This window comes from Moschus berezovskii, chromosome 1, assembly GCF_049115385.1.
Source record: "Moschus berezovskii isolate FMDL1 chromosome 1, NW_MosBer_1.0, whole genome shotgun sequence".
Taxonomy (NCBI): Eukaryota; Metazoa; Chordata; class Mammalia; order Artiodactyla; family Moschidae; genus Moschus; species Moschus berezovskii.
Window position 1 is genome coordinate 114,022,564 of NC_142460.1, and position 20,741 is coordinate 114,043,304.

General features: G+C 35.6%; 1 protein-coding gene across 4 annotated transcripts in view; it reads right to left on the minus strand.

Annotated features, from left to right (window-relative positions):
* The window catches only part of NAALADL2 (N-acetylated alpha-linked acidic dipeptidase like 2), a 1,658,577-nt gene that overhangs the window by 257,024 nt on the left and 1,380,812 nt on the right, over nucleotides 1-20,741 (minus strand). For all 4 annotated transcript variants that reach the window (XM_088839027.1, XM_088839030.1, XM_088839024.1 and 1 more), the window contains one exon: nucleotides 1,205-1,300. In XM_088839027.1, the coding sequence (XP_088695153.1) occupies nucleotides 1,205-1,300 (96 nt within the window). The remainder of the gene's footprint in view (nucleotides 1-1,204; nucleotides 1,301-20,741) is intronic.

Here is a 20,741-nt window from a genome sequence, read left to right on the forward strand (position 1 = left end):
TAACTTTTTCTTTAAGAAAAAGGGTCATTTTTTTCTGCAACAAAGTACCACAATGAACCATGCACCTTAAATATTGGGACAAATCTTTGAAGATACAGAAATTCAAAGATTCATTTTGTATTGTCCTTAATCTGAGGTAAAGGAAGTATACTTGAGAATATACTACAAGTCTAGTTTAAGATTAAGAATTTTATTAAGAATCCATTTTGGTAGTATATATAAAATGGGATACTACTCAACCATACAGAAAGAATAAAATTTTGCCATTTGCATCAACATGGCTGGACTTGGAGGACATTGTGCTGAGTAAGATATGTCAGACAGGAAAAGATGAACACTATACATCATTTATATGTGGAATTGAAAAAATACACCAAGCAATGGCAAGCCACTCCAGTACTCTTGCCTGGAAAATCCCATGGATGGAGGAGCCTGGTAGGCTGCAGTCTGTGGGGTCGCTAAGGGTCGGACACGACTGAGCAACTTCACTTTCACTTTTCACTTTCACACATTGGAGAAGGAAATGGCAGCCCACTCCAGTGTTCTTGCCTGGAGAATCCCAGGGACGGGGGAGCCTGGTGGGCTTCCGTCTATGGGGTCACACAGAGTCAAACATGACTGAAGTGACTTAGCAGCAGCAGCAGCAGTGAATTCAAAAAAGAAGTAGACTCACAGATGTAGAGAACAAACTAGTGATTACCAGTGGGGAGAGGGAACTGGGAAGGGAGATAAAAGGGTAGGGAAGTACAAGATACAAACTTTAATGTATCAAATGAGCTACAAGGATGTAGTGTATAACACAAGGAATATAACCTGTATTTTATAACAACTATAAATGGAGTAAAATCTTTAGAATTTTGAATTACTATTGTATACCTGTTACTTACATAATACTGTATCAACTATACTTCAATTAAAAAAAGAATTGATTTTTGAATATAATCATCAGTTATTGGTCTGTTTGATCTTGATAGAATTGCTTATAATCTTTACTCCATAGTTAAATAATAGGAGGTACTTAAAATCCTTTCTCAGTTCAGTTCAGTTCAGTCGCTCAGTTGTGTCCGACTCTTCGCGACCTCATGAATCACAGCATGCCAGGTGAATATATATATATAGATTTATCTTGAATGGCTATTTTCCTTTCCTCCATTTACTGAAAGAACAAAACCTCAACTTTTTCATGAATACATTCCTCTCTTACCTTGGTAATGGTCTCATGAAGATTGAAAAAAGGATCCATTTCTTCAATTTTTGTTGCATGTTTAGGAAAAAGAGCCTCAGAGAGAAAACTTGGACCCTGTGGAAAAGCAGAAAATAAGCATTTTAAACTCTTCATAGATTTTGTTTTTCAAGTGCTTACTGGATTTTCTTTAAAGCTACAAAGACTCTAAATTGCGTCAAGGTTTCTGTTGATTGTTGGGTTTCATTACACTGATCTAATTAATCATGAGATATTAATACACTAAAATAAGTAGATTCTATAGCTAGACATTATTTGTATTTATCAAAGGATGTTTTCTTTCTCAGAAAAGATCATTATCTGTATTTCAAAAAAGGGGGGATTGACAAATTGCAAACTTATTACAGAGTAAGATACATTGCAAAACCATATCTGAAACCCGTTTCAGATATGGTTTTGCAATTTAATTCTTTAAGCAAGCATTAACTTCTATGCTTAAAAGCTGGTAGAATGGAATGCTTTTGAATAAAACAAAGTCTTGGCAACAATATTATTAATATTGCAAAACTTCAAAACAACAGTAAGATATATTTTAGATAGAATGAACTCATGAGGTTATGTGTTGCCGATAATGTATAAGATGTTTAATGAGACACTTGGAGTAAAGATGGTTGAAATAAATCAAGATACTGTAATTAATTATTTTGTACTTGAAGGTATAGATAAAATTCAGATTGCAAGAAGTCATGGGGTGCTGATAATCCATTATGGTCTAAATATTATTGCCCTCCCCCAAATTCATATGCTGAAATACTAATCTCCAAAGTAACAGTATTAGGAGGTGGGGCCTTAAGTATGTGATTAGATCATGAGGGTTCTGTTCTCATAATTGGGATTAGTGTCCTTAGAGCTACTTAGTCCCTTATATGAGATAAAACAAGAATTCTGCCACCTGGCGGAGGGCTTTTACCTGACCATCAGTTCAGTTCAGTTCAGTTCAGTTGTGTCTGACTCTTTGCAACCCCATGGACTTCAGCATGCCAGGACTTCCTGTACATCAACAATTCCCAGAGTTTCCTCAAACTCATGTCCATTGAGTCGGTGATGCCATCCAACCATCTCATCCTCTGTCATCCCCTTCTTCCACCTTCAATCTTTCCCAGCATCAGGGTCTTTTCAAATGAGCCAGCTCTTCACATCAGGTGGACAAAGTATTAGAGTTTCATCTTCATCAGTCCTTCCAATGAACACTCAGGACTGATCTCCTTTAGGATGGACTGGTCGGATGTTCTTGCAGTCCAAGGGACTCTCAAGAGTCTTCTCCAACACCACAGTTCAAAAGCATCAATTCTTCAGCACTCAGCTTTCTTTATAGTCCAACTCTCACATCCATACATGACCACTGGAAAAACTATAGCCTTGACTAGACAGATCTTTGTTGGCAAAGTAATGTCTCTGCTTTTTAATATGCTGTCTAGGTTGGTCACAACTTTCCTTCCAAGGAGCAAGCATCTTTTAATCTCATGGCTGCAATTACCATCTGCAGTGATTTTGGAGCCCCCCAAAATTAAGTTTGCCACTGTTTCCACTGTTTCCCCATCTAATTGCTATGAAGTGACGGGACTAGATGCCATGAATTAGTTTTCTGAATGTTGAGCTTTAAGCCAACCTTTTCACTTTCCTCTTTCACTTTCATCAAGAGATTTCTTAGTCATTCACTTTCTGCCATATGGGTGGTGTCATCTGCATATCTGAGGTTATTGATATTTCTCCCAGCAATCTTGATTCCAGTTTGTGCTTCATCCAGCCCAGCATTTCTCATGATGTACTCTGCATATATGTTAATAAGCAGGGTGACTATATACAGCCTTGATGTACTCCTTTCTCTATTTGGAACCAGTCTGTTGTTCCATGTCCATTTCTAACTATTGCTTCCTGATCTGCATACAGATTTCTCAAGAGGCAGGTCGGGGGGTCTGGTATTCCCATCTCTTTCAGAATTTTCCACAGTTTGTGGTGATCCACACAATCAGTCTTTAGAGTAGTCAATGAAGCAGAAATAGATGTTTTTCTGGAACTCCCTTGCTTTCTTGATGATCGAACAGATGTTGGCAATTTGGTCTCTGGTTTCTCTGCCTTTTCTAAAGCCAGGTTGAAAATCTGAATGTTCACAGTTCACGTATTGTTGAAGCCTGACTCGGAGAATTTTGAGTATTACTTTACTAGCGTGTGAGATGAGTGCAATTGTGTGATAGTTTGAACATTCTTTGGCATTGCTTTTCTTAGGGATTGGAATGAAAACTGACCTTTTCCAGTCCTGTGGCCACTGCTGAGCTTTCCAAATTTGCTGGTGTATTGAGTGCAGCACTTTCAAAGCATCATCTTTCAGGATTTCAAATAGCTCAACTGGAATTACATCACCTCTGCTTGTTTTGTTCATAGTGATGCTACCTCACCATGCTGGCACTCTAATCTTGAACTTCCAGCCTCCAGAACTTGAGAAATAAATTTCTGTTTATAAGCCACTTAATCTCTGATACTTTGTTATAACAGCTGAAATGGACTGACACTACCTCAAACAATGCTCTTGTAGTATTAACCTTGTAAGTAGACTATGAAATTATTATTATCTACATATAACTTTTATTTGAAAACCTGAAGTAACTAGAGTTATTTGTCTACATAAAATATGTCTTGGGGCAGAATATAAGTACTTATGGGTATGACAGATAGAAAAAAAGCAAGATGGTAGATAGGTAAGTTTTTCAAATTTTATCATGGGAATGAGATTGAAAGTGAAAAGTCACTCAGTCATGTCCGACTCTTTGCGATCCTATGGACGGTAGCCCACCAGTCTCCTCCATCCATGGAATTTTCTAGGCAAGAGTACTGGAGTGGGTTGCCATTTCCTTCTCCAAGGGAATGAGATTAAATCTAGTCTATACCAATAATGACCACACAGGGTACAAATTTTATTTGAATTATGTTAGAACTATTTATTAGATCAATCTAGCAGTAGAACAATTTACTTTGGAATCTATCAATGGTGGGAAAGAAAGTTAGGATGATATAGCTGATAGACTGAAAAACCATACAGATGAGAAATGAAACCAACATAAGTCTCTATGTGTTAAATAATTCTGTGATCAAGCATATTTTTCACTCCTTATTTTGAACAATACTGTGATTTTTTTTAAGTTATTTAGTTTGCTCTAGCATATATGCGTTTTTGGATAAGACGCCAAATCAACCAAAGAGCTTACCTATCAAGACTAATAGCTTATTTATAAAAACTTGTTTATGTTCCTCTCAATTTGCTTGCCATTCTAAAACTGATTTTAGAAACTGTTCTGTTCCAACCAGCACTCCACTTTTTAAGATCTTCCATAAAACCACACAACTAAGGCTTAAAATAAATGCCCTCTCCTAATCTCCCCCCATTCTAAGAGACTACTAAGATTCTGTTATGGGTTGAATAACTCATATGTTGAAGTCCTAGCCTTTAGTACCTCAGAACATGGTCTGATTGGGAAATAAGTCATTGCATATATAATTAAGTTAGAATGAGGTCATATTGGAGTAAAGTGGGCCCCTACCACTATATGATTAGTGTCATTATATAAAATAGGAAGTTTAGAGACGAATTTGTACACAGAGAGTAAGCCATGTGAACATGAAGGCAGAGATGGAGCAATGTGTCTACAAGCCAAAGAAGTACAAAGAGTGCCAGAAGCTAGGCAAGAGGCTTGGAACCGATTCTCTGTCACAAACCTCAGAAGAAACCAACACTGATAACTCCTTGAACTGTCAAGACAACATATTTCTGTTGTTTAAGTCAACTCAATCTCTAATGCTTTATTATTCAGGCCTAGGAAACCAATACACTCAGTCAAGGTGGTATTCTTCTTTACTGCAATAAGTATAATACATTTAATTTTGTCTATCAATTGGGTTTTGTTTTGGTATTTCGGGCAGTCAAAATAGAATCAGGTTAAGATTTTGATTTGCCATAGTTCTGTGGCATCTTAATCGCTAAAGGATTAGTTACAGCAGCTAAGAAATTTTGGAGATTTACGTACTTCACAGAGATGTTGTGAACAGTCAAAGCCTGCTAATGGGAGACACTATGTTAATGGCATTGATGACGTTGCTAAAAACAATACATATCATAATAATAATGATGAGAGTGGTAATGATGTGGTAGTGATTATGGTAGGATGCTGAACTAAAGGAAATCCAAAGACTCTGTTTATGGTCCTCAGAGAAAGTGTACAATTTGCATGGAGATATCTTTGAATTGATTTTAGTAAAAGTATGACATGGACAATTTGTGGCATTCATTGTCATTTGATAATTTAACTTGAAGTCCTTAAAAGTTTGCCCCAAGAGTAGTTGTAAATAAACTTCTTAAATTAATTTTATCTTAGTATGTTTAAGACTTCATAAATAGTGCAAAATTAAAATACAAGCAAGCCTCAAACTGAATGATCCCAAAGAATATAAATTGGGAATTATAATTAACAAGGTTTTATTGACCTTTCAATTATTCAAAAGCAGAACATATTGATTTAAATCATCCATATACTCTCCAATATAACCCCCTTCACTATCTTGTTCCTTCACCTGTCTCTTACATATGATTCATATTTTTTCTTTCTAGTGCATTTTTTAAAATCATTTAAAAAATATGCTTCTAACATTTCCTATATGTCAAGTGCTACATTAAATACAGAATATAGTCCTTAAACCTCATGGAGTTTAATTTAATGGGATTTGAGTCCATAATAGATCAAATATCACTGTCTTTGAAAATATTAAGACACTACCAATATTTTTCATGTATATATGAATATAATAATATCATTTATAAACAAGTTGTTGCATATCCTGACATAAAAAAGTAATGAAAAGATTTTTTTTAAGGGATATATTCATTGTGAAAGTTTTTCACTGCTCTCATATTAACTATGAGTGATGGCTGTTTGAGAATAGTTCCCATCTGTTGATGAAGAGAGGGAAGTAAAACACCCTTAACCATTTAGAGAGCACTTCTATTTAGAAAAATTCATTGATAGACAGAAATGAAGGAGTAAACCAAGATATGAAAAATTTAATTGTGTAAGTATGCCACATGGAGATCATAGTAAAAATACTACAGAAGAAGGTATAGTGATAAGAAAAGTCTATCCAGCTTCTTGTTTGAAATTCAGTTTTTCTCCCTAGTCTCTTACATGTCTTTTCTGTAACATTTAACAATATTTAACATACCTTCCTTCTTTCAACTCTTTTGCCTAAAGTCCATGATTTAACTCTGCTAGTTCTCTATGTATAATTTTCTACCTATAACTGGTTCCTCTTTTAATTTTTGAGCCATTAATGTTTCTAGGTGGTCTGTACAGTCTTCTGTTTTCACAGACTACCTAGATGGTTTAGTCTACTTTTCTGGCTTCAACAATCAATCTCAAATCTCAGATTGATAGTTTCCAAAGCTTTAGCTACATTCTTGTTTTTAGTTCATCATTTTTTCTGCAAGATCTTTCAGACACATCAACTCATAGTCCAAATCATTAGCATATGTTCCTCCACTGTCACTTTCATTTCTTATCTTGGATAATAGCATAATACCCACATTTTACCCAAATGTGAAATATTATGCTATATCTGACTCCAATTTGTTTCACCCTTAGTACCTCAGAACTACACTAGCCAATTTCCTTCTAATCCATATATTTAGACAATTCTCTATAAGTTCTTATTTGTTGCCATAATACAGTTACTTATTACTTTCCCCCAAACTATGGTCCTTATTGTCTTAGATGCAAGTCCAGATTCATTAGTATATTTCACAAACAAGCCCCAATGTATCTTCTTTCATCTTTAAACAAGTCTCTCTTTCCCATAAGCTTATTTGCATGATTTCCATACAGCTACTGGTTAAGTCACAGCAGTTGATTTATCAAAGCTTAAATCTATCCTTACCTTTACTATCTCTGTCCCTTTGTGCCATTTCTTCTGCCTGGAAAGTTTTTTCTCTTTATTTATTTATCAGGCTTCTTTCTACAATTGTTTTTCCTGATCCTTGAAAACCCAACAGAATTCATATTTTTCTTGTCATCTTTTCCTATCATTTTGTATTTGATTTTTATTTATCATTTATTATATTTTTGTTATATTTCTGTTTTTATCACTATGACATGAGCCTTTTAAGACTAGAGATTCTTTTCTTATTAAAATAGCCTAAAACTGCCAGGCAAACTTGAGTAATTAATCTCTCAGAATTTTCCTCTACAAAGTTGAAATGTAAATATACTTGCCCTCCTAAGCCGAGAAAGTTCAGGTCAGGATCAAGCAAAATAACAAATCATATAAATACTCAGTAAGGATAAAAGGACTACATTAATATGGATGATTTTTTATTTTTATCACACTTGCCAGGAATTGCTTTTCTATATATATAACCAAGAGTCAGGATTTTGAATTTTAAATTACTAAAATTTTGTATTTGCATACTAAATATTATCACTGACTCAATGGACATGAATTTGAGCAAACTTTGGGAAAGAGTGAAGGACAAAGGAACCTGGTATACTGCAGTCCACAGGGTTGCAAAGAATCGGACATGACTTAGTGACTGAACAACGAGAACATACATATATTCCCTCCCTGTTGAGCCTCCCTCCCAGGACCCCATTCCAGCTCTCTAGGCCATCACAGAGTACTGAGCTGAGCTCCCTCTGTTATACAGCAGATTCCCACTAGTTATCTATTTTACACATGGTAGTATATGTCAATGTTACTTTCTTAACTCATCCCCCACCCTGCTTCTCTAGCGGTGTCCATAAGTTCATTCTCCTCGTCTGTGTCTCTATTTCTGCCATGCAAATAGGTTCAGCAGTACCACTGAGATTTTTACTGGCATTAAACAAGATGCATAGCCCAATGCCTGGCACACAGTGCGACAAAAGAGCCATTCTTTCCAGCCTCTTCTCTCTTGATATTCTCGTGACTAGATTTTCCTTTCTTGGTTTCTTCCTTTTATGAAGATAGTGAAGGAAAAAGGAGCCTGGTATACTGTAGTCCATGGGGTCAAGAGTTGGACATGAATTAATGACTTAACAACAACAACAAAACAACAAAAATATGAAACTTCTCTTTTAAAATCTACAGTTGCTAAAGTTTGAAAACCATTTCTGTAGGTGATAGGAAATCCTTGGAGGGTTTTATAGAGAGTAAGTGATATTTTCAAGTGTGCATTCAGGATAGGGACACACTGATACATATGTGGGGGATAAATTTTAAAGAGAAATTGTGGAAACAGGAAGTACAGACAGAAGGCTATTGCAGTAATAAAGTAAGAGTCAGAGGTTAAGCCAGGACAGTGGAAAGAGAAATAGATAAGTAGACATGTTTGATAAATGTCTGAGATAAAACTGGTAATACTTAAGTTAATTGTATTAGAAATCTTAAAAAGGAGTCAAGATTGCAAGTATTTCTAGATTTGATAAAATGAGTGATAAACATTGGAGATGATGTGTTTGTGGATATCCATATGATGTTACCCAGTAAACGAGTGATTGTATCATTCAAGACCAATTTGGTTCAAGACTGAATTGTGAACTAAAGATAATAATACTTTGAGAAGCATGTACATGGTAATTAAAATGTAAAGTGGCCCACATGTAGACTTAGAAGTATACTGAGTGTAGCCACAGATATCTGAATGACAACTGGCATTGATTGTCAGTGGCATCTCTGAATGGCATTGATATTTAAGGGGTGGAAGAATAAAAGGAAGACTCATGAAGACATTATAGATGGAATCATCAGAGAAATGTAAAGATAACCGTGTGAGTGTGATTTCATGGGAATCAAAAAGATAGACTGCTTCGGAAGTAATAATCTATAATCAATGCTTCAAAGGAAGTAAAGAAATACAATTAGATAAAAATTATTAATTGGAAATAGCATTTCAGAGACTCCTGGTGTTCTTTGGCGGTGGAGGGGCGGGGGTTTCTCTGGATTCATGAATACAGGAGACAATGCAATCAGTTGAGAGAATAAATGTCAGAAGGAAAAAAAGGAAATATCAACTATGAACTAACTACATTATTCTCGCTGCTGCTGCTGTTGCTAAGTCACTTCAGTCGTGTCCGACTCTGTGTGACCCCACAGATGGAAGCCCACCAGGCTCCCCCGTCCCTGGGATTCTCCAGGCAAGAACACTGGAGTGGGTTGCCATCTCCTTCTCCAATGTGTGAAAGTGAAAAGTGAAAGTGAAGTCGCTCAGTTGTGTCCGACCCTTAGCGACCCCAGGGACTGCAGCCTACCAGGCTCCTCCATCCATGGGATTTTCTAGGCAATAGTACTGGAGTGGCTTGCCATTGCCTTCTCCGATTATTCTCACTAGAAAATAAAATTAGGCTGAAAAGTTGGAAAAACTGACCAGTAACTATAGAGAGTAAATAAATCAAGGAAGAGTTTATTTGTTGTTTTAGATGTGACTAAGGTGGATATATTTTTAATTTAAGATAAAACATCCAGAAGATAGAGATTTTTTTAAATGGCAGAAAATTCTGAAGAAATAAACAGATCACAGTCTTAAAGGAAAGGAATTAAAAGCTCACTAAAGTTACCCAGAAATTAGAATTGTAAATATATAGTCATTGGTTAAAATAAAAAAGATTAAATGAGGGCAGGTTATACATATGGTGGAAGACAATGTTAGTATGCAGACAGAGTTGATTAAAAAAAATAAACCTCAAATTTATGTTTAATTCAATTCTAAACTGAATTGAATTGGCTAAACTTTAACTCACTACCATGCTTAAATATACCCTTTGCATTTTTATCCAGAAATAACCATTTAAAATATATAATCTATGTAGATTTACTGGGTGTTGAACTAGACAAAATCATTGTGCACACACTTTAAAATATATATATATAGTTGGCAGCCAATAAGAATGATCTGGAATGAACAAGATAGCAACAGCACTTTCTGTATACTAGCACTCTACACATAATCACCTAATTTAATCCACACACTTACCTTTAAGGTAGAAACTAGTGTTACCCTCTCTTTACAAATGAAATGGACAACCAGTGAATTTCAGACATTAGCACAAGATTGTACCATAAGTGGAGAAGGAAATGGCAACCCACTCCAGTGTTCTTGCCTGGAGAATCTCAGGGATGGGGGAGCCTGGTGGGCTGCCGTCTATGGGGTCGCACAGAGTCGGACACGACTGAAGCGACTTAGCAGCAGCAGCAGCAGTACCATAAGTAAATGGCAGAGCTAGATTTAAATCCACATTTCTCTGGCTCCACAGCCCACACTTCCATTCCTATGCCACAGACTTCCTCCTCATTGCCAAAGTTCCTCATAGTCTAAGATTCTGTGCTTTTGCACTTAAGTTAAGAAAAGTTGTTTCCCTCACTTCTTGTTCCAATATCCCCAAGTCCTAGTCTACTCTGTAAGCAGCATAAACACTAAACTGCTTAAACTAAATAAAATTGATTCTAAAAATTCCTATGTGCACCTCATTCATTGTAATATTCTCTTTTCTGCAATCAGAGAATATACACATCAATACTTAAATTTAATATATGAAATTAAAACACTTGCTAGCTTTGAAAGGCACTGACATTTAAACATTCATAACATGCTGGGCTGAGGAGAAAGGTAATTAGAGCCATAATTTTTGAAATATAACATTCTCATCACTATTCAAAGTAAAACAGACCTGATATAATGTGGAGTCTAAATAGAAGTGCAACAATCCAAAGGTCAAACGTGGGAACATCAGGACACTATTTTTTTAATTCACTTTTTTTTTTCATTTCAATTACTTTTTCAAGTCCTTAGATGGTCCATAGCATTGGCTTTATTAAAAATATTCAAGGCAACTTCGTAGTTCTATTCATATTGATTTAGCATCTTAATTTGAGACTTGAATCAGACATTAGAAATCTTAATTCAATCCAAATATTAAAAGCAAAACTTGGAAAATTCAAGTGATTAAATAATTTTTACAAAGTCACAAAATATTTATTACAAAACCAACACTAAAATTTGGCTCTGTGTGTTTTATAGACATTTTACCTTTGCTTGTAAAGTACTTTTGAGTGGGGATAATAATTGTAACACGAGCCTTAAAATGTGAATTTTTTCATTTAATTCATATTTATTTTTGGTATTGAAGTTCTTATATGTCAACAAAATACTTTTATAGGACCTGGTTTTCATATCTTAGACTTTCTTCAAGCTCACCTGCTTTACATATTTTGCCTTCTTTCCTCTCTTACTCATTAAATTTGTGCCTATCTTACCTATTAATTAATACATACTATGAATCATTAATTAAATAGTCTATGCTTACATTTGATTTGGTTTTATTATTCACATCATACCTGAAGGCAGGGAAAGCTAAGCTACAGCAACAAAGAGCCAAATAATAAAAGATGCTCTAAGCAGAGTACTTCACAAATTAAGGCATTGTTATAACAAATATCTTAGATTACATTTTGATGCTAAATAATATGTTGATGACAAATAGTTAAGAATTAAGACTAAGTGCATGTGGTAGTGGTTATTTAGTCACTAAGATGTCTCCAACTCTTGCAACTCCATGGACTACAGCCCACCAGGCTCCTCTGTCCACGGGATTTCCCAGGCAAGAATACTGGGGTGCATTTCCTAAGTGCATGGAGAGGGAAAACTATTTTCTTAATAAACAATAATTATTCCATTTGGTAAAACAAAATGGTGTTTGTTGCTTCCAGATCTGTGCTGTCATTATGGATAGAAGAACATGTGACAATCCAACATACAGAGGAGGCTTATTGGGAAGAACACTGCAAAGGTTGTATTAAAAAGTTAATGAGAAATGGCTACACCCAAAGTACTATTTACCAGCCCTGCAATATCTAGGATCTCTATGAAGAGTTGCAATTAACTCTATGAGAGGCTACCCTGGTAGCTCAGCAGTAAAGAATCCTGCAGCCAATGCCGGAGACATGAGTTCAATCCCTGGGTTGGCAAGATCTCCTGCAGAAGGAAATGGCAACCCATTCTAGTATTCTTGCCTGGGAAATCCCATGAACAGAGAAGTCTAATAGCCTACTGTCCATGGGGTCGTAAAGGGTAGGACAAGACTTAGTGACTAAACAACAACAAATTAACTCTATAAATGAGTTATAAGAAATAATTCATCTTTTTACATCCTATCCCTAAACTTCCATTTTCTTTGGTTTCTTCTTTATTTTCAGCAAAATAAGAGGGAGGAGCAATCAACTTGCTATTTGCTATCACTCCACAGAGACACCAATGCAGCATAGTTTCACAGTAGGAATGAAAAATTATATGTTATTATATATTGTTATATTTAGTCAAGAGTTCTCTGCTCTGATGCCTTATAGTCCATACTTTCAAAAAATAAATATAATACAATATCAGCTTATAAAACAGAAAGATGTATGAGAAATCAGCAGCAGGCTCTTCACTGTCCATATCTATAGTGACTTCTGCATCCTGTATTCTTTCCCTGAGACTTTTATAGGTGATTCCTTTCTCGCCTCTTTTAGCTTTTTGATCGTGGCTACATAACTCAATATTTCTGCCTCTCATCTTTACATGACCTTGGCCTCTGAGTGTCTTCTCTTTTGTCTGTGATAGAGATACTTGTCATTGGATTGAGGGTCCACCCAGATAATTCAAGATGATTTTATATCAATTCCATAGATTCTTTGCATCTACACAGGCTCTTATCTTCATAAATGGTCACATTCACAGATTCTAGGTACATATGGTTTTGAGGACCACTTCACCATATTACTATTGCTATCCTCATGTCTTCAATGGGAGTTCTATACTGAAGCAATGGATGATGTTTCTAATACAAGATCTCAAGATTTTCATTCTAATTCAGACTTCATTCTTGCTCCTCTTTTCAAGAACAATCATAAAATTGAAGGATTTATACATCTGTGAAATAACTTTAGGTGAGGCGCACACTGAAATTGTTCTAATTTAGTGGTCATAAATTAGCTACAAATTAAAGGAGTTGTCTGGTTAGGAAAGTGTTTATAGAGATATGTAGGTACCTGTGAGCACTCAGTCACTAAGTCATATCTGACTCTGCAACCTCCTGGACTGTAGCCCTCCAGTCTCCTCTATCCATGTGATTTCCCAGGCAAGAATACTGGAGTGAGTGGTCAATTCCTTGATCTCCCGATCCAGGGATCAAACTTGTGTCAATTCCTTGATCTCCCGATCCAGGGATCAAACTTGTGTCTCCTCCTATGGCAGGCAGATTCTTTACCACTGAGACACATAGGAAGCCCTTAGATAGATATACAATTGTCAAAACCGATTTTAAGTGTGCAATTTATTTTGTATAAATTTTATCTTAAAGGAAAGCAGCCTACATAGATAAGGGAAATTTTTTTATCATTTTCAAGAAATTTTTTCCTGCCTTTCTTCTAGTAAATTGTGAAATATTATAAAATTGTTCATAACATCATCTTTTTATCATTTTAATAGGGTCTGAGGTTATATTTCTTCTTTAATTCATCATGCTGGTAATTTTTGTATCATTTCTTGATATTTACAATCATTTAAAATCATTGACAATCATTTAAAATTCTGGTTGTTGTCATCTTACCTCCATGATTTCTTACAAATATATTCCACATTTTAAAGTTTTCTGCTGCTTGAATACACTTTTTTAAAAAATATGTAGCCACAGTTATTTAAGATCAGAAAAGTGGTGTTATCACTACCCTTATCTTATAAATAAGTACTGAGATTCAGAGAAATTACCTATCTAGATTCTGCTAGCAAGTGGTACAACCTAGATTGGAATTCAGATCTTCGTCTCCAGTCTGCTACTACTCACATTCCATGCCCCTTCATTTCAAATGCCCATGTCAAGATAGACTAGCAGTCAGTCTTAGATATTAAAGAAGATACTATAGAAATTGCAAGGCAAAAATAAGAAGTGTTTGGTTTAGTATAAAACTAAATTGAATAGAGATAATTTAAGGTTTAAAAATTCATGATAAAGTTCTACAAATAAATCACCTACTGTTGAACTGTTTCATAGTACTTGAGTGAACAGAGCCACAGACAATCTCTTTTACTTTATTTTCTTGTCTCTACCCTTTCCAAGGCTAAGCTAAATGAATATTTTGTATAAATGGCTTTTATTGGTGACATGAATGCAGTCTTTCCTAGTAGCCACAGAAAAGGGAGGTAAAGGCCATGTATAGTCTCAAAAATAACATTTTATGAATTCAAAAATTGTTACTGAATAATACCAGAAAATTTCAAAGAGTTACAGAACAAACATGTTTATACACCATAGTTTCATTGTTAATTCTCCTGAAACTGAAAATAAAACCTTAAAGCTTTAAGTGTGTTAAGAGGAATACTAAAATATTAAAATGAAGTCTATCTAGAGAACTGTGAATTCAATAGTGACTTTGGTAGTATCATTTACTGAGTGCCTACTATGTACTGTATTGTCAGGAAGTGAATGCTCATGTATTTTTGCATGGCTAGGATTTTCTGAGCAAATTTTACTGGAACCTGTATTAAATGACAAGCCTCAGAAGTGAAATAATGACTAAATAGTGAAAGAAACCTGAAGAGATTCACCTTTCTGGAAGTATGTGTCTACTCTTTAAAGGGAATAAAACCCATAACCCTGGGAATATACTATTATATGACATTCATAACATTACAAAACGTATGTAATACATCTCAATGGGTAGAATACCATTGAGTTGAAAAAAATGGCAGTTTCTAATTTTTTGTGTTTGTTTTGTTTTGTCTTAAGGTACTTAATTGGTAAATTTAAAGTTGGCATTCTCTTAGTCGGGTGGGAAAGAGACTCAAGAAGGAAGGGATATATGTACACTTATAGCTGACTCATACTGTTTCACAGCAGAAACTAACATAACATTGTAAAGCAGTTATACACTAATTAAAAAATAAATTTAAAAAAAGTTTGTTAGAAATGCAGAAGTTCTGGTCCCTCTCTAGTCCCTAAATCAGAATCTGTATTTTAGTATGAACTCCAAGTAATTTGAATGCACACATGAAAATCTGACATGTACTGGTCTAAATAAGAAGAAACTTAGGAAACATTACAGTGGATTTGATTGCATCTTGACTTGAACCTATCAGTTGCAAGAGATATTTGAGGGTCAACTAAGGAAATCTGAATATAGATTGCTAAGGCAATGGCAAGCCACTCCAGTACTATTGCCTAGAAATCCCATGGATGGAGGAGCCTGGTAGGCTGCAGTCCGTGGGGTCGCTAAGGGTCGGACACGACTGAGCGACTTCATTTTCACTTTTCACTTTCCACTTTCACACATTGGAGAAGGAAATGACAACACACTCGTGTTCTTGCCTGGAGAATCCCAGGGACGGGGGAGCCTGGTGGGCTTCCATCTATGGGGTCACACAGAGTCGGACACGACTGAAGTGACTTAGCAGCAGCAGCAGCAGCAGAGTATAATAGGAAATTATGATTATTCTTCTTGGTATGATAATGGTGCTGTGATTGTGTAGGAAAATGTCCTGAAAATTTTAGGGATACATACTTAAGTATTTAGGAGTGAAATTTCATGTCTGTATTTTACTTCAAAGTATTTCAACAACAACAACAACAAAATAGTGGATGAAGCAGATATACATCAAAACATTGTGTGTGTTATGTGTTATTCGCTCAGTTATGTCTGACTTTTTGTGACCCCATGGACTGTAGCCCACCAGGCTCCTTTGTCCATGGGATTCTCCAGGCAAGATTACTGAATGGGTTGCCATTCCCTTCTCCAGGGGATCTCCCTGACCCAGGGATCTAAGCCAGGTCTCTCACATTGGAGGCAGATTCTTTGTCACTTAGCCACCAGGGAAGCCCATATAGCAAAATGTTAGCAATGGTTAAGTGTAGGTGATGGATATGCAAGTGTCCATTATGAAAAATTTATATAATAAAAATTAGAAATAAAAAAATTAAGTTGGCAGAGTCTCAACATTTTTTTATGATTAATATCATTTATCCTAAAAATATTTTAACCTTAGAAATTCTAATTATATGTTATGGGTTCTTTCATCATGTGAGTTTTAGAGATTAAAATGTTGATTTTCAGTACATTCATTCAATTTTTCTGTTTGAGTACCTTGCGTGAGAACTGAAATGTCACTTTGGTCAACTGACTCTTAAACATGCACTTATATTTAAAACACTATATCAGATCAGACAATTCTACTATTTCAATAATATACAGCCTAAGAAGCTTAGTAGGCACATTCACTACTTCAAAACAATAATTAAACTACTTATGTGAAACACTTTTCTACAGAAGTAATACCTACACAGCAAAATGTCAAGATAATACAGATTTCCTGATTGGTAGGAAGCTTACCAGAATTTTCAATATATATGCTAAATACTGCTTAGCAGAAGGTCAGAACACCCTCAGCATTTGAATATAATCTGATCATGAAAGAGGACTTGTAATTTAAGCCAGAGTTTCTAAACATTTTAAAACCAAGTACCACTTAAAAATAAATATGAAATATCTTGACTATTTCAAAGATTCTGGCATGCCTTCTCTGTGTGGGTCAAGTATTAAGGAGAGATGTGGAGAAGTTACACTACCCTTGAGTTTCACTGGTAAGCAAAAGATACATGCTTATACATATTTTTACTCAAAGTGAAAAAAATTCTATAGTTACACTATAAAATATAGGAAGTTATGTCAAACCTTGAGTTCTATAATAGACATTGAAAAAGATGTTCTATGTATTATGAATAATCCTAGTAGAGGACACAGCAAATATTTCAGCTAGGGCTTCCCAGTTGGAAAGGTGGTAAAGAATCTGCCTGCCAATGCAAGAGAGGCAAGAGATGCAGGGTCTGGAAGATCGCCTGGAGGAGGAAGTGGCACCTACTCCTCTAGCTCAGTCAGTAAAGAATTCGCCTGCAATGCAGGAGACCTGGGTTCAATCCCTGGGTGAGGAAGATCCCCTAGAGAAGGAAATGGCAACACACTCCATATTCTTGCCTGGAGAACTCCATGTACAGAGGAGACCAACAGGCGTTGCAAGAGTAGGACATGACTCAGTGACTAAATCACCACCACCCATATTCCTTGCCTGGAAAATTCCACGTACAGAGAAGCCTGGTGGGCTATAGTCCATGGAGCCATGAAGAGCTGAACATGACAGTGACTGAGCACAGCACAGCACGGTTCTCATAAAATTACTGTCAAGTAGATACTATCATTATTCCACTTAATAGATGAAGAAAAACCTCTTATCCAAGGAGTAAAGCTGAGAAATGAACCCAGGCAATATCTGTTCTCTTATCTTTTCCCTTATAGGCAGTATAAAATATACTGCCTATAAAATATAATATAGTATTGACATATGGTTTTAAGAGCCTTTACAGATAAGAAAAAATGAAATCCATGTTCATCTTGTATACATTTCATAAATGAATAAAATATACCTATGTGTGTAATGTAATTTAAAATCTTTCCATGCCCTGAACGTCTCTTACCCTGAAAATTCATCTCTTAAGTAATTTTCAATTTATGTTCTATTCTATTTTAATTTTTAGATAGGATATGTGAAACTAAAACTTTCCTAAATATTTTGGATCCCTTATACTAGCTTAGACACTAAATATGTTGTCTCCATTTTTGCATGAAGTTTAAATAACCTCAGAGTAAAAGAGGCAATACCATAACCTCAAGTAATTGAATGTTTAGTTGAGCACTCTGTTCTTTTCAGCTTGCAGACATAGATGGTTCTCTTAAACATCATTTGCACTTATGCTGCTGCTGCTGCTAAGTCACTTCAGTCGTGTCCGACTCTGTGCGACCCCATAGACGGCAGCCAACAGGCTCCGCCATCCCTGGGATTCTCCAGGCAAGAATACTGGAGTGGCTTGCCATTTCCTTCTCCAATGCATGAAAGTGAAAAGTAAAAGTGAAGTCAGTCGCTCAGTCATGTCCGACTCGTCACGACACCATGGGCTGCAGCCCACCAGGCTCCTCCGTCCATGGGATTTTCCAGGCAAGAGTACTGAAGTGGGTTGCCATTGCCTTCTAGGTGATTATAAATTTCATAGTCACTTAGCTGGGGTCCTGGAGCAAGTTCCAGGAGGAGCTGCTATGGATGAAGGAAAGGCATACACAGGACTCAGAACAGCAACTATTTATCAACTCTTCTAACATTTATTTCAGATGTAACTGGTTCAGCTCTACTTGTGCAGACTGATTACACCTGGGGGTGGGGTACAGCAGCCAATGGCACTGTACCACAATTAACATTCTGGGTATCACTAGAATTCAAGACATACAAAAACTGAGTTGCAAGATAGAAAAAGAAAAACTGGTATTTGCAGATCTTGGAGGAAAAGAAGTTTTCTCAATAGTGAAGAATCCAAACTTTAATATGGTCTTTAGTAAAACCTGGTCTCCCTGGTAAGGTCTTGAGTCAATTTAACAACATAATTTCTTGGAGGTCAGAGCCTGTTAGCCTCCTGAAAAGTTTTCTGTTGAATAGTCAGTCAGTGCTTTTCTCAGGGCTGTTATTTAATCAACTGTGAAAGAAATGAGGGATTTAAAGGTCTTAGAGTTAAGGGCAAAAGAATCTAAACATCAGGTTAAGAAGAAACAAATACATTATTCAAATCCTGGGAGAGATACTGTAGTCCTTCAAAGTCCCTTTGCTAGAAATAGGAAGAGATTACCTTTATAGTCATGACCTCATGTTCCATAATCTGGGTGAAAACACCTGGGGAAATTAAATCTGGGACATTAGCCTGTCTGAAATTTTGCCATTCATTCTATTTCTCTTATTATTAGTTTAAAATCTTTCCGTGTGTGTGTCAAATACTAAGCCCAATGTAGGTTAAATAGTGGAGAGACCAGAGAGGCTCAATTCAGGAAATGATTAGCTATTTAAAGCTCTCCCAATCTGCCTCCCTACTTCCCCTTTTTCTAGCCCACATCTTTGGTCTTTCATTTAACATATGAATGACTACACATTAATACAGTCAGATAACCCTGGGCAAATTATGTATTTCTATTCCTGTTACTACTTACTAAAAGCTTAATGAAAGTCTTTATTTCCCTATGTATCCCAGGGAGCACAGGTAGATTTAATTTCAAGGACTGAAAATGATTTTTGGAATATCTTTAGTTTGAGGCAATGTTTCTCTTTAGCTAAACATATTCATTTTAATCATTCCACCCATTTATTCATTTGGAAATCAATAAAGACACCAGATTAATTCTGTTAATTCACTAAAGCAAAAATCCCATTTAACTGAATAAATAAATGTTAAAGAAAAGAGCCACTATTTTAGCCCCAGTGGATTAAACATGTATGCTACATTTGTCTCTTAATAAAAGTCTCTGAAGATGATTCTAAGCTTGAATTCAAAATATATCCAACCTTCAACACAAAACAGACCTTTTCCTTTTTGATTAAAGTATAGAGAAAGAAAATATGCTTTTGGTTGATTTCTGATAACATCTTTTCTTAATTTTCATTTGAGAATAATTGGTTATCTTGATTCCCCTTTTCCTTCATCCTCATTCAAAGACAGTGAAATTAAAAAGACATTGATGCTCTCCTTTTCAAAAAATGGATCACTTCTGATTCAGATTCTATTGAACATTAAAATTCCAGACTTAAGACTAATTGCCTCCTTTCTTATTAATTTGGACCCAATTTTCAGCTGCCCTCAGGTCACTCGATGGTAATTAATTGATTTATGAATCAACTGAAGAGGAACTCAGATTGCAAAAAAAAAAAGATAGAAACTGGTTTTCTTTAAATTTATGACCAGCATTTTTTAAATGACTCAATTCTAAGTTTTTATATTCATAATTAAGCATAGTTCACATTTGTAAGTTATTTTTAGAGAAGTTGAATGTTCAAATTTAATTATTATTTTAGATTATTTATTATTTGCCTTGGGGTAAGAGTTTTAATCAAAGTACACATACACTAAATAATTATTAAGTTATTCCAATAACTGAATGTGAAGGGCTGCAGTAATTCTCACCAACCTCTCAAACTAGGCTACATAGGAATTTTGAACATAGGTTTGAATTTTGACTCTGTTACTTACTATGGTGACTTTGAACTGGCACTTTTAGTTCTCTGACAGCGCATCTTATGAGTATTTTGGAATTAGTATAAGGCACACAAAATGATGACCCCACCCTTATGGCAAAAAGAGAAGAAGAACTAAAGAGGCTCTTCAAAAAAGTGAAAAAGGAGAGTGAAAAAGTTGGCTTAAAGCTCAACATTCAGGAAACTAAGATCATGGTATCCAGTCCCATCACTTCATGGCAAACAGATGGGGAAACAGTGGAAATAGTGGCTGACTTTATTTTTCTGGGTTCCAAAATCACTGCAGATGGTGTTTGCAGCCATGAAATTAAAAGACGCTTACTCCTTGGAAGGAAAGGTATGACCAACCTAGACAGCATATTAAAAAGCAGAGACATTACTTTGCCAACAAAG